This window comes from Salvia hispanica, chromosome 1, assembly GCF_029641045.1.
Source record: "Salvia hispanica isolate PSC_SH4W2 chromosome 1, Shi_PSC_v1, whole genome shotgun sequence".
In the NCBI taxonomy this organism is placed as follows: domain Eukaryota; kingdom Viridiplantae; phylum Streptophyta; class Magnoliopsida; order Lamiales; family Lamiaceae; genus Salvia; species Salvia hispanica.
The window spans coordinates 50,574,483-50,588,095 of record NC_142692.1 but is presented as its reverse complement, the minus strand read 5'-3'; the positions used below and the strand labels follow the sequence as shown (position 1 = coordinate 50,588,095).

At 35.1% G+C, this 13,613-nt stretch overlaps 1 protein-coding gene across 1 annotated transcript; it reads right to left on the bottom strand.

The window, feature by feature from the left end:
* Nucleotides 1–6,859: 6,859 nt before the first annotated feature.
* On the bottom strand, nucleotides 6,860–10,386 carry LOC125220440 (transcription factor SRM1-like). Its single transcript, XM_048122609.2, has 3 exons — nucleotides 10,118–10,386; nucleotides 9,706–9,876; nucleotides 6,860–6,950 (listed from the first exon to the last, which is right to left on the bottom strand). The coding sequence occupies exons 1-3, from the start codon at nucleotides 10,384–10,386 to the stop codon at nucleotides 6,860–6,862; spliced, it is 531 nt and encodes a 176-aa protein (XP_047978566.2).
* Between the last annotated feature and the right edge of the window lie 3,227 nt (nucleotides 10,387–13,613).

Here is a 13,613-nt window from a genome sequence, read left to right as displayed (position 1 = left end):
TACAGGAGGAATGTGCCGAATTTAATAGAGTTTAATTGGATAACTTGGGTTTGATTTACAAACTTAGCGTTTAAATTCTAAAGACTTCGAGTTTTTTAATTTTGACAAAAGAAATACTAAGCCATGGGTACTGAAACACTTCATAACAAAAGAAATGCATATGCATCTTCAAAACCAAAAATTGAACTTCAATATTTTGGTCTATGATTTTGTATTCATTTGTTTAAAACGTTTTATTTTAGAGTTTATTCTTTTTTATGAATTTAATAAATTATGACAAGACGACCCAAAACAAAAAAATATGTACTCGTGGGGTTGAACGTAGTGAAGAGTATTTTTCTCGTGTTTCGACACCCATAGGGTTTTCTTTGTGGTTTCATTTGTCATTATGTATTGCCTCATTATCTCCATTGAAGTAATCAAATTGTACACCCCAGATATTATCGTCATCGCAAACTCCTTTTTTCAGGTCAAATACATCATTGAAATATATGGCATATGAATCAAAATTCTCACTGAACAATGTCTCATTTTTTTTTGCTTCATTTAAAAAAGTTTGAAATTGATGAAGTAAAATAAGAAGTCTTTAGATGAAGAATGACAAAATGAACAAGTTAATTTATTGATATTGAAAATTAAATTTAATTCTAAAATCATTTTATCCATTCACGTGTCCTAATTATAACTTACAATTAGAATTAGGTAACAAGGGTGTGTTATATTAGTAATAACCTATCCTTAAATTGCTAACTATGATTAAATGATATATAAATTTTGGATCATTAAATCAAGACACAAGTTCACTACAACCACGAGTATCAATATAGTGTAAAAAAATGTCAATTAACAAAAAAAAATTAATTATTACTAACTTTTAGAAAATATCTCAAAATTTTAAATGATTATAGTTATCTCAATTTAAATTATTTTTTCACACAATCTATATCAAGATAAACTTATAAGGATTCCAACGAGATCTTACATGTATATGTTCCGATGTCAAAAATTTTAAAAAAAAATCGTAAATTTTCATATTTCTCGACAAACAACTTAATATCAACATAGATAACATAATATGTCAACAACAACATAATATGTGTACAATGTCAATATTAAATTCTGTTGACATATTCAATCAACGCATTGTGTTGATATCTTTAAAACACTATATTAACATTGCGATTCAAAACCCTAAATGTGGTAGTTAATCTTATCTTTTTAATACCGTCCCCAAAGAGTATGGATATTTGGTTCAATACGAGTTTCAATGCATGATTGGACAAGTAAGAGAGAGATAGAAAGAAAAAGTTTTTAAAGTATTGTTAGTGGAGGATGAGTCTCACCTCATTAGAGAGAATTAGTTTCCAAAATTGGAAAGTTCATTTTTATTAGTGACAGACTAAAACAAAAACAATTTATACGTTTCAGGGATGGAGGGAATATTAAAATATAAAAAATGAAATTACATATGACAAATTATAGACCATTAGATCTCTTAATTGATCATATAGTCTTAAATAAGTTGTAGGTAGCAACTAGGGCTGGCACGGTACTGTATACCGCGCCGAAAATGCCATACCGCATACCGTACCGCAAATTGCGGTATGAGAAAATGTCATACCTATTGTAACATCCCGGATATCCGAACCCTAATTTTAGAGCCCTAGAATTTATTTTGATGACGTGGAGACATGAATTAATTTATGAATGCATTTATTGCATGAGATGCTTTGGCCGAGTCGAGTAGAGGGTTTGCGTTGGAGGTTTGAAAAGTCAAACTTTTTGATTATGTGATGTGGCATGTGATTTATTAATTTATGAGATGAATTATTTGTTTATGGGTGAGTGAGAATATTAGAGAAAATTTCCATAAATACTAGCTACCCAATTCTTGAGATTTTCGACCCCCTTGACTTTTGGAGAAGGAATTCTATTTTTCCGGATTTAATTTAATTCTTGGGATATTTATCCAAATTAAATCCAAGACCCAATTATTCCTTATTTTAAAGAGGGAAAAATCGCCCCCCCTCCCCTCCCCCCCTTAATTTTTGGTGATTTTCGAAAATCACCTATTGTGGGAAGGAAAGAATTATTTCATTGATCCCTTATTTGATTTCCTTCCATACCTAGAATTTAAATATTCTACCAAATCTTTCCATGCCTCAAGAGATCCTGCCTTATCTTATTTTAGTTAATATTCCAAAATCCATGCCTTATTTAAAAAGGCATAGGGGACGCCTATTTCAATCCCAAGTTGGGAGAATTCTTATTTTTATTTTGCTCCGTGATATTTTATTCTACTCCGTAAAATATACCAAAACAAAATCTTGGCTAATTGGGAGCCATATGTTTCGAAAATTTCAAGCCTTGATACCCTAGTCTATTTTTGTTAATTCTTCTTCCCTACTTCACAATATTTATTTATTTAATTGTGGAGAATAAGATCTTACCAAATATTCTATTTTATTTACCTAAAGATCTTATTAAACTCTATAAATAAGAAGCCAAAAACCTAACCCTAGCCATCACAAATTTTCGCCCCCTACCCATAATTTCCGTCCCCTCTCATCTCTCCACTCTCTCCCAATTTTCTTCTACTTTACTCCAATAATCCTTCATCCTTTGTGAAGAATTGAAGTTTGATCCAAGAATCTTGAAGAACCGAGTCTCATACTTAATTCCTACCGTTTGTTTTTCTCATAAGGTATTTTTATATTCATCTTCTTCGTTTCTACTCAATTCCTGTAACGACCCGCCCATTTAGGGTATAATAAATGCGGCGTTCGCTAACTAGGTAGACTTAAATGCATCAAAGAATCATAGGCTAGGGTTTCATTTAAAAGGGATTTGACCAAAGCATTTAAGGTACAACTAAGTAGAGGAAGAATAATGCCTTAGCAAAGGAATCCATCAAAAGATTTATTGAAATAAAAGCTTAACCAAGTTCTTCAAAAAGAATATTTCTAACTGTTCATATTCCAAAACATACCCACAAAAATAAAAGTATTTATCCCAACAAAAGATCATAAATTTTCATAAAAATAGCGGAAGCGACCAAGAAAGAAGTGAGGCTATGTATGAAGACACAACAACACTTTAAGTACCATCAGTTCATCTTTATTAGTTCCTACTCAACACCGCCGCCCGCTCGTCACCACTCAACCTGCACATAAGGAAAACACATGCAGGGCTGAGTACGATAATCATACTCAATGGGCTCATTGCCGAAAACAGTTTTATCACAAATATAGTTATTATCATGCCATTTTCAAGTGTCCGTCGGGGTTTTAACTTTAGAAAGACCCGAGGCACCAAAATATCTTCTTTCTCAAATATCACGGTCGCGCAACCATTTTTCTCATAGACGTTTACCATATCCTCATTCTACATGACAAGAAATGCGGCCGCAATCCAAGTCACTAGACCGGCCAACCCGTACGCTGACTCTCGGTCTAACATTGGTGTACACTAACCCAAGTAGAGTTTGCGGCTCTACAAGGATCCGAATTCGATTAAAGCAATAGTGGCATAGCCACGAGGGATAGGCACGACAAAACAAATCAAGGCATGATAACACATCTTTCATTCTCATCAATATCATTTTAGGACAATGTCCTTATTTTAAAAGAAAGCCCACCTCGTCGGTTTAGCTTGATAGTATTCTCTTCTCCTTGTTTATCACGCTGAGAGCGCGAAGTATCACCTTTAAATTAGGCGTATCACAAATCAGTTTCAATCATGGATCAATATTATGCATGATCTCACGTTTTCCCTTTTTCCCCTCGATTATTTTCAAAATCCTTACTATCAAAATCAAAGTATGATTAACATACCATTTTTATTTAAATAAACATTCCAAAATCACCAATAATTCGTATCACGCATGAGTGTTCCACACACACAATACATGCACACGAACACAACAATTGTGCACGCCGATCGAGGCGTGCACACACACACACACACTCTCGGCCACACACACACACACACACACATCCATGCATCGCAAAAATCACCAATTAAAACCCCTTTCACTCGTTCTAGATGCATGTGGATTCAAGAACACCGATTGATCGGTAGAAGAAGAGAAGATCAATATTTAAAGTACCTTTTTCCAAAAGAATGAACGGTAGAAACAAGGAATTAGTCTTGATTCTTCAATAATCTCTTGAATTTCACTTGAATTCTTCTCAATTGATGAAGAAATCTTGAAGAAAACTTGAAGAAAATATGGAGAGAGTGGGGAGAAGATTTTTGAATTTCTTGGGAGAGTGGGCGCCGGTTTTGATCTCTAGGGTTTAGAATCTCTCATGTATTTATAGAGTGCCAAAAATAATATCCAATAATTAAATAATTAGAGATTTGGGAAGATTTGTTGGTTATAGGGGCCGAAAATTTGGAGGTGGTTAGGAGAGAATTTTCGAAATCTAGGCTATTAATTTAGCCTATGATTTAATTCAAATATTTCACGGAGTAGAATAATATATCACGGAGTAAGAATAAAATAAAATACTCCCCAATTTAAAAGGAGAAGTGGCGTTAAATTACTTCTCTCCACAAAGAATTAAATTCAAATCCTAATTTAATTAGGATATGGTAAGATTTTCTTAGATATGGCAAGATATGCTAGGATATTTTAGCATACTTATATTTATTCATGGAATAGAATAAATAAGGAATCAGTAAAATAACAAATAATTTCTCTCTCCCTTCTAGATGAGATTTTCGAAAATCTCATGAATATCAAAGATGGAAAATTCGAAAATTCCATGTAGGATTTATAGGGTATTTGGACTTTGGATTTAATTTGGATAATTGTCCCAAACAAATAATTAAATCCAAGAACAATATTATTTCTCCTCCAAAATAATAATAATGGCCGAAAATTCCACATGCTTTAATTAATGCTCCTATTTAATTCTCACTCATCCCTTAGGAAAATAATTCCCCACAATTATATTACTCCGCATCAAATATTCACATATTCCAATCAATCATTTCTTCACTTTCTCTTTTTTTTTCTCAACGCATTGACCTTTCAACGGCCACGTCATATTTTTCCCATCTTTGACTATTCAATAGCCACGTCAACATTTCAACAAGTTGACTATTCAACTCAATCTCCATTCTCATACGCAATTAGGTCACAAAGACACTATGCAATTAATCACTCATCAAATAATCCACATATCATAGCATTTAAGGCAATTAATGCAAAAAAAATTTTATAACCCGAAAATTAGGGTTTGAAAAAGTGGGGCGTTACAATTCCTCTTCTTTCTGACCGATTAATCGGTATTCTTGAACCCTCATGCATCTTGTTTGAGTGAAAGTGGGATAAAAGGGATATGGAATTATGTATACATGTGTGCGGCGTGTGTGTGTGTGGTGTGTGTGTGTGTGTGTGCGTGTCGTGTGTGTGTGTTGTGTTGTGTTGTGTGGTGTGTGCTTGATGGCTAAATACTCTTGTATGACACATGTTGATGTTAGATCTAGATTTGGGATGCGAATGGAACTTATGTGATGAACATGATCTTGATTGATTAATGATGCTAAAATAGGTCGATGGGAAAGGGGAAAAACGTTGAGACATGCATGAGTTAGGAGTATGTATTGAATCTGATTTGTGATATGTGCCTATGTGATTAAAAAGGTGAAACCTCAGTTGCGAAGCCGGATAACAAAGGAAAGAACATACTTGAAACCTAACAGTCGAGGTGGGCTTTACTCTTAAACTCTTTTAAGTGCAAATTTATGAATGTGGAGAAATAAGGGTGGTTTAACTGTTATGCCATGCCTATGTCTGTTTTGTTGTGATATTGTGCGCCTGATGCCCAGTTTGAGAGTTCGCTCCATTGGGCTATAGTCTATGGATATGGATATGTTAAACGAATTCGGGTCTGAGTACGGGCCGCAAACCCTACCAGGCTGTGTACACGAGGGGATCGGGAGCCGTCCTTGCTAGTCGACCGGTCTCGTGGGCGAAAAGTGTGGCCACACTTTCGTCGCACTATGGAATGATTGTGATTGTTGAATTGTTGAGGAAAAATGGGGAGTTATTTTGACTGGCCAGTCCATTGGAAAATATATTTTGTGATACTCGTGATATTCTCTTATAACTGCTTAAAACTCGAGTTCACTTGGTAAGGGTGACATAGCTTATAAAATGTTTTGGCAATGAGCTCACTGAGTATTTCAAAATAATCAGCCCTGCATGTGTTTTTCCTTATGTGCAGGTTGAACGATGACGAGCGGTGGCGGGTGTTGAGCATGATAATTAATTAAGATGGTTGTTTTGAACTTCAAGCGTAGTTGTGTCTTCATACATAGCTACTCTTTCTCTTGGTCGCTTTCCGCTGAGTTTTTGATACACTTATGTTTATTTTGAATATTTTGCACTCTCCTTTCGGTTTAGAGGCCTTAGACTATCTTGTGGTTTTTATCTTGGAAACTATGTCGTACTCTTGAGAATTGTTGATCGTAATTTATGATACCTTCCTTTTTTTTCTTATTTAAGCTTCTAGGTTAAGTTGCTGCTTTAATGCTCTGATAGTTCCTTTTATACCATTGGTCAAAATTCTTTAAATGAAACCCTAACCTTTGTTCATTTCTTTGAGTCTGTTTTGGTAGCAGTCGCCGCATTTATTGTACCCTAGGAGGGCGGGCTGTTACACCTATACCTTACCGAATTTTTCGGTATACCGCATTGCGGTATACTGAAAATTCGGTATATCAATTTTTGAAAAAACCTTTACCTTACCGACATTTCGGTATACCGTACCATATTGCGGTATACCGCGGTATACCGCAAATCATATCTGTTTGATATATAAAATATTGAAAATAACATTTTATCTATCTAAATGTCCAAAATATAAAATTCCATCACAATCAAACATTTTTTTCTCTTCCATTCAATAAACTTAGTCCACAAAACTGAAGAATCATTAAATCAAGTACAAAAAGAGAAACTTTGTACAAGTTTATAGCAGCAGCAACCAACAACGCATAACCACTTCACACCCATTAATTCATTCCTAAATCGAACAAAAAACTCAATGAATTAGACAAAATTGCCAAAAGGGATAAAAATTAAATTCACTACCAATTATGTTAATACTTACTAATATTATACGAGAAAGAAAGCGAATCAGCTGCAGAGGACGGCGGTGGTGGAGTGAATCAGCTGCGGCAGATGGCCATGGTGGAGTGAATCAGCTGCAGAGGACGTCCGTGGTGGAGTGAATCAGCTGCGGCCGATGGCGGCGAAGTGCTGCGGCGGAGTGGTGGTGGTGGAGTGTTGCTGCGGCGGAATGGAGAATTGAGATTTAGATTCTTAGAATTAGGGTTAATGTCTTAATGATGGCTGCTTTAGAATTAGTCCGCTAGTCCTCTACTCTTGCTTTAGTTTTGAAAATATAAATATTATAATAATATAAATAATAAATATATTAAATAAATATAATTATTAACGGTATATACCGTAATTGCGGTATACCGCGGTATATGCAAAATTCATACCTTTATCGTACCTTAATTTATCGGTAAAATATCATACCGTATCGAAAAATGCGATATGCCGAAAATTCGGTATTTTCGGTACGATAAGTACGGCATTTCGGTATTTCGTTATATTTTGCCAGCCCTAGTAGCAACTAAGGGGTGAATTAATAATTTATTGGGTAACAAATTCTTAATACTTCGCATAACTGATTAAAAGTTTTATGAAACTATTACACTATTACTTTTTAATATTTTGAAATAATCTGTTTTTATTATTTGCCATCGAAATAAGATAACTATATGACTATATCCATAGCTACGAATAAATTATTTTTTGAATAATAGTAGTACTACTCATATGAATTACATTTATAATTACTAATTTAATAATAAATGCCTTATTTTCTCAGCCCACCAATCTTCTTGTTTGCAACTCCATCTGTACTACCTTTTTTTTCCGAAGGTCTTTTCTTTATTGAAAAATACCCTATAATACAAGTTTAAAATCACCATTATACAATTGTTAATGGTATTGGTTGGTCTCTGCTACTATTTTACAACCCGATGGAAATACACATTCCACCAAACAAGAATACCACCAAATATCTTACTGCAGTTGAGATTGAACACGCAAGAACAAGGTTTATGATAAAACCGTGATGAGAAATCTGTTTGTGTGCACAGATGCAAGAAGATATTAATTATAGTGACAGCTATGACAATAAGAAGAAAAATAAAACATATACTAAGGAGCACCTGCCTAAGGTCAGCCCAAGTGGTCGAGCCTACGTCATAATTTGTGTTAGAGGGGGCTTGCGCTCGCGCGACCCCTGACCTATTCAAGTTTAATTATTTTTGTTTTTGTTTTTTTGTTTTAGTCCAAATATTTTCTTATCAATGTACGTACTCCCATGTCCCATTAGAAATGAAACGTTTTCCTATTTGGATTGTCCCATTAAAAATGAAACGTTTCCTATAATTGAAACAACACTATCTCTAATTTTTCATATGTCTTACTTTACTCTCTCTTCATTAACTAACAAAATAACACTATCGGAAACCAAATGTTTCATATTTATTGGGACGGAGGGAGTATTATGTATAGTTGCTACCTTTTGCTGGGTGTGGATTACTGTATAATATAGTAGTATTAAAGTTATAAAAAAGAATAAACTCAAAATAACACGTTTTAAACAAACGAATACAAAATCAAATACAAAATATTGGAGTTCAATTTTTGGCTTTGAACTTGCACATGCATTTTTTTTTTTGTTATGGAAGTGTTTCAATAATCAATACCGGTCTGCTGCTGGCCAATCCTTCGTTGTGGAGTATTTCTTTTGTGAAAAAACGCGAAGTCTATAATTTAAACTCAAGTTTGTAAATCAAACCCAAATTCATCTAAAACCAATCCAAATCCAAGTTATCCAATTAAATTCAATTGTTATAATCGATTTACTCCCCTTACCCTCTCCACCACCTTGAATTTCATGTTGGACCGTGTACTCTAGCGGTGGCGTCGGTTATTCCTCATCGTCCGAATTGCCCGTCAACTCGGAATCGTGGGAGAAGAGTAAACAATGGAAGCACCAATTCGATAGGATTATTCTTCCTATCTAGATAGCAAGAGCACTCGAAAATTATAGACGAATTTGTGTGAATTTTCCCTGATTGAACTTCTAGGGTTTTTGCAAAAGATGAGAAATTAAAGTGAAATTTTGTTCATAATTCCCATTAGTCTATGGGAATTCTATATTCCCCTACTTGATTTGACTTTACAACGGAAAGAATTTATAAGAAAATCCTAGAAGATTGACACAAATCTAATCTAATAGTAGTAATTAAATTGTCCACAGATTAAGGAAACAAAAATAAAAAACAATATTTACCCTACGTTGATATCTCTATCGCGATCTGAAGTCGCGATACCAAAATCAGCGTAACCAACCACATTTTCCCGAAATCCATTGCCACCAGAAATAATTACTTGAGAAATTCATGAAGGTTTAAGCATACTGAAACAATAGCCAAAAACAGCCAGCCTATATGAACGAATCTCCATCTCAGGAGAAGACAATATTGTCGATGATAAATAAATAATTCAAATGTGAAAGGCTAATCTATGAACGAAATGAAGCGACGATAGTAATTACTAATATTGTTGTCCTAAAACTCTGAACATGGTCTTGCTCTGAAAATTAATTGGAGGAGTCGAAAATGCTGCGTCTCTTCTTCCTTTCATTCTCCTCTTGGCGTTTGAAGTGCTTTTGGGCATGACTTGCCACTTGCGATGGATTTCTTGTACCAACCGCGAATCTCGATATGCTCTTCCAATCCCCTTTTCCATATTTCTTCAATCCTTCCAAAAATAGCCTTTTTTGCCATAATAAACACACACTTAAAACAACAACAACAAAACTATAATAATTCAATAATACTACTACCTCCGTTCACGAAAAATAATCTTGGTAATAAAGGGCACAAATCGACCTCTTTGGAGAAAAAATCTTGCTAAAATTAGATAAAGACTAATTTTGAAGGATTCATCAAAATGATAGACTATTATTTTAAACAAAGGTATTATTAAACAATAATGTTATGTTATTCCATTCACCTGTGCTCATCTTCAGTCCAAGGTTTAGCTTTACTCATTTTTCTTTTCACAGATTTGGAGCATTTCAGGTAGGCCGGGGGCTCAATCTCCCCGGCTTCCATCGCCTCCATGTCCTTCAATAGCAGGGCGTAGTGGTGTTCAACCTCAGCCGCAGATTTTGTCCCCAAACAAGCAGCGATTTCCTCCCATCGACCAACAGAATCCAAAATGCAATCCTCGAATTGCTTGTCCTCTTCCCACGTCCACCTTGACAAATCACTCGTGCTCATGCTAACGTAAGTTAATACGTTAATGTAATATATTTGGCCGTGTGAATCCTCGAATGGATTGTTTGTATATATAGAATCAACTGTAGTGTTAGAAAACACATTAATTTAAGGAAATATTTAGAAGACTATGAGGATATATAGGTATTCATTACATATGGAATTAGACAAAATATAAGGAAACTAATAGTTTAGGGAAGGAAATTAAATATAAAGAAAATAAATTAGAAGGAAATAAAGATAATAGAATGTAAGGAAATTAAAATAAAAGAAAGATTAAAATTTGAAAACCTATCCGTCTAGCCTATGTGGAAAATAATCGCTAAAATTGCAATAGATTCGGATATCGATTTTGTTATTTTTCCAATTTTATGAATACTAAAGCATAATTCTAATTTTTTTTTTAATTTAAAAAAAAAGGCTGCTACAAGCCTACAATCGTGACATAATGCATGGATGATTAAAATACGGACTCCTATATTTAAAGGAATATTTTCGCTACCCTGTTAATTAGCACGGAGCATATAGAAGCCTAAAATACCAACTCTCGTACGTTTTTATAGGACTATGAGAGTTTACACTTTACGTGTTAATTTTTTAAAACACTTAATTATATTATTATGATTGTTAATATTAATTAAACAACCACATTTCGTGAATATTAAAATATGATATTTATACATAGAAAATTAAAAATATTAATTATGTTTTAAAATGTTTATGCATTAAAAATAGAAAATTAAAAAAAATCATTTATTAAAATTTGAGTCAGATTGGAAAAGAATACCGTACGTGTGTAATGTATTTTGATTAGTTTCCGTTGTGTCAAAATCGACACTGGACTTAGTGGCCTACATCTTAGAGCATCCACAGCCCCAGCCCGGATTCAGGTCCTAAGTCCATCCATGTCATCATTCCCTTAAATTTGAGTTTTAGGCTACAACTCCTTTAACCCTATAGGCCCCATCCAGGCCACAACTATTAAATTGAACTATTCACAGCTACAACATATTTTACTTGTAAAATAGAATATCTTGAACAATTAAAATAGGAAAAATTCATTGTTTAGTCGAAAAAAGAAAATTACAAATCCTAGAAAAGAAATTACAAGTCCTAGAAAAAAAAATTTACAAGTCCTAGGAAAAAAAAATACAAGTCCTAAAAATAAAAAAAAATGAAAAAACTACTTCTTCTTCACTTGTGCGCGAAGGTAGACGATCATCTCATGGTGCAACTTGAGCTCGAACTCCGACATTGTCGAGGTATCCCTCAATGTCAACTCCGTCAGCTGGCCCATCCGCAAAGTAATACTCATATCCGACATAGAGTTGGATATCTTATCCAGAGAAGGATTGTGTGGCAGCAACGGCATAGTGGGGTAACTCATAGTAGTTGTCTTCCCCTTCGCTTTCCTCTTTGCCGATTTTGTTCCCATCAGACGGCTTTGAGTACTAGGGGATGAGATGAAGGTGTCATCGACTGTCACATTGAGGTCGATTGTCAGACCTCCTTCGCTCGCAGAGTAGTTTCCGTCAGTGGAAACTTTGGTTCTCTTCGGCGCCCCACTTGCCGCGGTGTCTGCCCCACTGGTGTACTTCGGGCTCTTCTCGACAATCTTCCAATCGTCAAAGTACTTGAAGTGCTTCTTCCTGTCAAAGTAAAACTCCTCCCGGGCTTTCTCCACGATGCCCATCTCGCTGTGCCCGCTCGGCCACATCCGGACTACGTTAGTTCACTTGCCATTCCACTTGTTCATCTCCTTCTGGATCCGACCCCAGTGCTTGCGTAGCTTCACGTAGCTACGCTCGAATGTCCCTCTAGGTCGACCAACGTTATATTTCTGGGCAATCCGCTCCCAGGACACTTTGCGCTCTGCTGGTTGCCGATGATAGGATCCTCGGAGACGTCGACGAAGTTCTTGGCCAGCCACAATGTCTCCTGCGGGCTATACTTCTTCGGCCCCTCATCATCCGCAGCCACAGCCTTGCCCTTGCCCTTGCCCCTCCATTCAACGGGCTCCATATCATTGATATCGTACTCATCAGTGCTAACTGGCTATGGTATTTCCATGTTGGATGCCACCCCCGGACTAGGCGTTGCATTTGGGTTGGGCGATGCCGATAGGTACCAGTTGTTGGCGTTGACGAGTTCGTTCATCTGTCGTTCGTCGCTATTAAACCACTCCATAACAGCCACAAATATTGAAATAAGAGGATTGAAATGGAGAAATTGTTGGAAAAATATTGAAGCACGGGCCGAGACTCATTGGAGCACGGGACCTGGGCGTGGCCCTGCCGCGATTCTCTCCCCTCCAACGCGCAAAGACGCGGGCTGAGACCCAAGTGCAGTCCGGTCCCGTTAGTGATGCTCTTAGTCATCAATAAAATATTTGAATGTTAAGTATTGACCAAAGTCCCACAAAATCATACAGAATAAATTGGAAATTCCTTTTATATATGTTCCGATACATATCCAACAATTAAGGTCCACAAATTTTTGAAACTTTTCCACTTTGACTTACTAATATTTATGAAAATTCGTCTCAAGACAAATGTTGCACGCACTTGATGACTGATGAAATAATATGTAATTAAATTTACGAGTAAGAAGTGGCAAATTTACGAGAAAAAAATTCCCTTAGTCAAGGAATATCTAGGTGGCATTGTGACATGGTATATCCAACCAATATGTATTTTGACGGATGGAAATAGATTAACACTCAAATTAATCTCACTAATATGACACCTCTTTATTTGGAAATGTACAAAAATATGGTAACATTATTAGGACTTCCTATATGGATTATTATGGAGTATCAATATATGTATCCATATATACACATGTATTTTCGTGTGTATTAACTTTAATTGCTTCCGGATAAATTTAGTGAAATTACTTTAATCAACTTAATTTTATTAATCTTCGTATTAAACATAATGTAAAATATTTCAATTTACTTTAGTTACTTTAATTCTTAATTTCATATTCTATTTACTTTAATTAACTTAAATCTGTTAAGTTTTAATCATGATGTAAAATATTTTTGCGCATACATGAATATTGACATTGCACATTATTAACTACATAAATGGTTATATGTTATATTAAAATATAGAGTGAACTATATAAATGGTATCTGATTTTTCACTTTCGCACGCAAATGATACCTGATCTTTAATTTATACTCCCGCCGTTCCACAGTAATAGAGGCATTTCATTTTGTGCACTCA

What these genes read in the sequence shown, in the direction of transcription:
- LOC125220440 (XM_048122609.2), bottom strand. Translation starts at nt 10,386, where the DNA reads ATGAGCACGAGTGATTTGTCAAGGTGGACGTGGGAAGAGGACAAGCAA. An exon ending in TGGACTGAAGATGAGCACAG is followed by an intron (nt 9,877 to 10,117) that starts GTGAATGGAATA and finishes ATGGCAAAAAAG; the next exon opens with GCTATTTTTGGAAGGATTGA. An exon ending in AGCATTTTCGACTCCTCCAA is followed by an intron (nt 6,951 to 9,705) that starts TTAATTTTCAGA and finishes TTGTACTTGATT; the next exon opens with TAATGATTCTTCAGTTTTGT.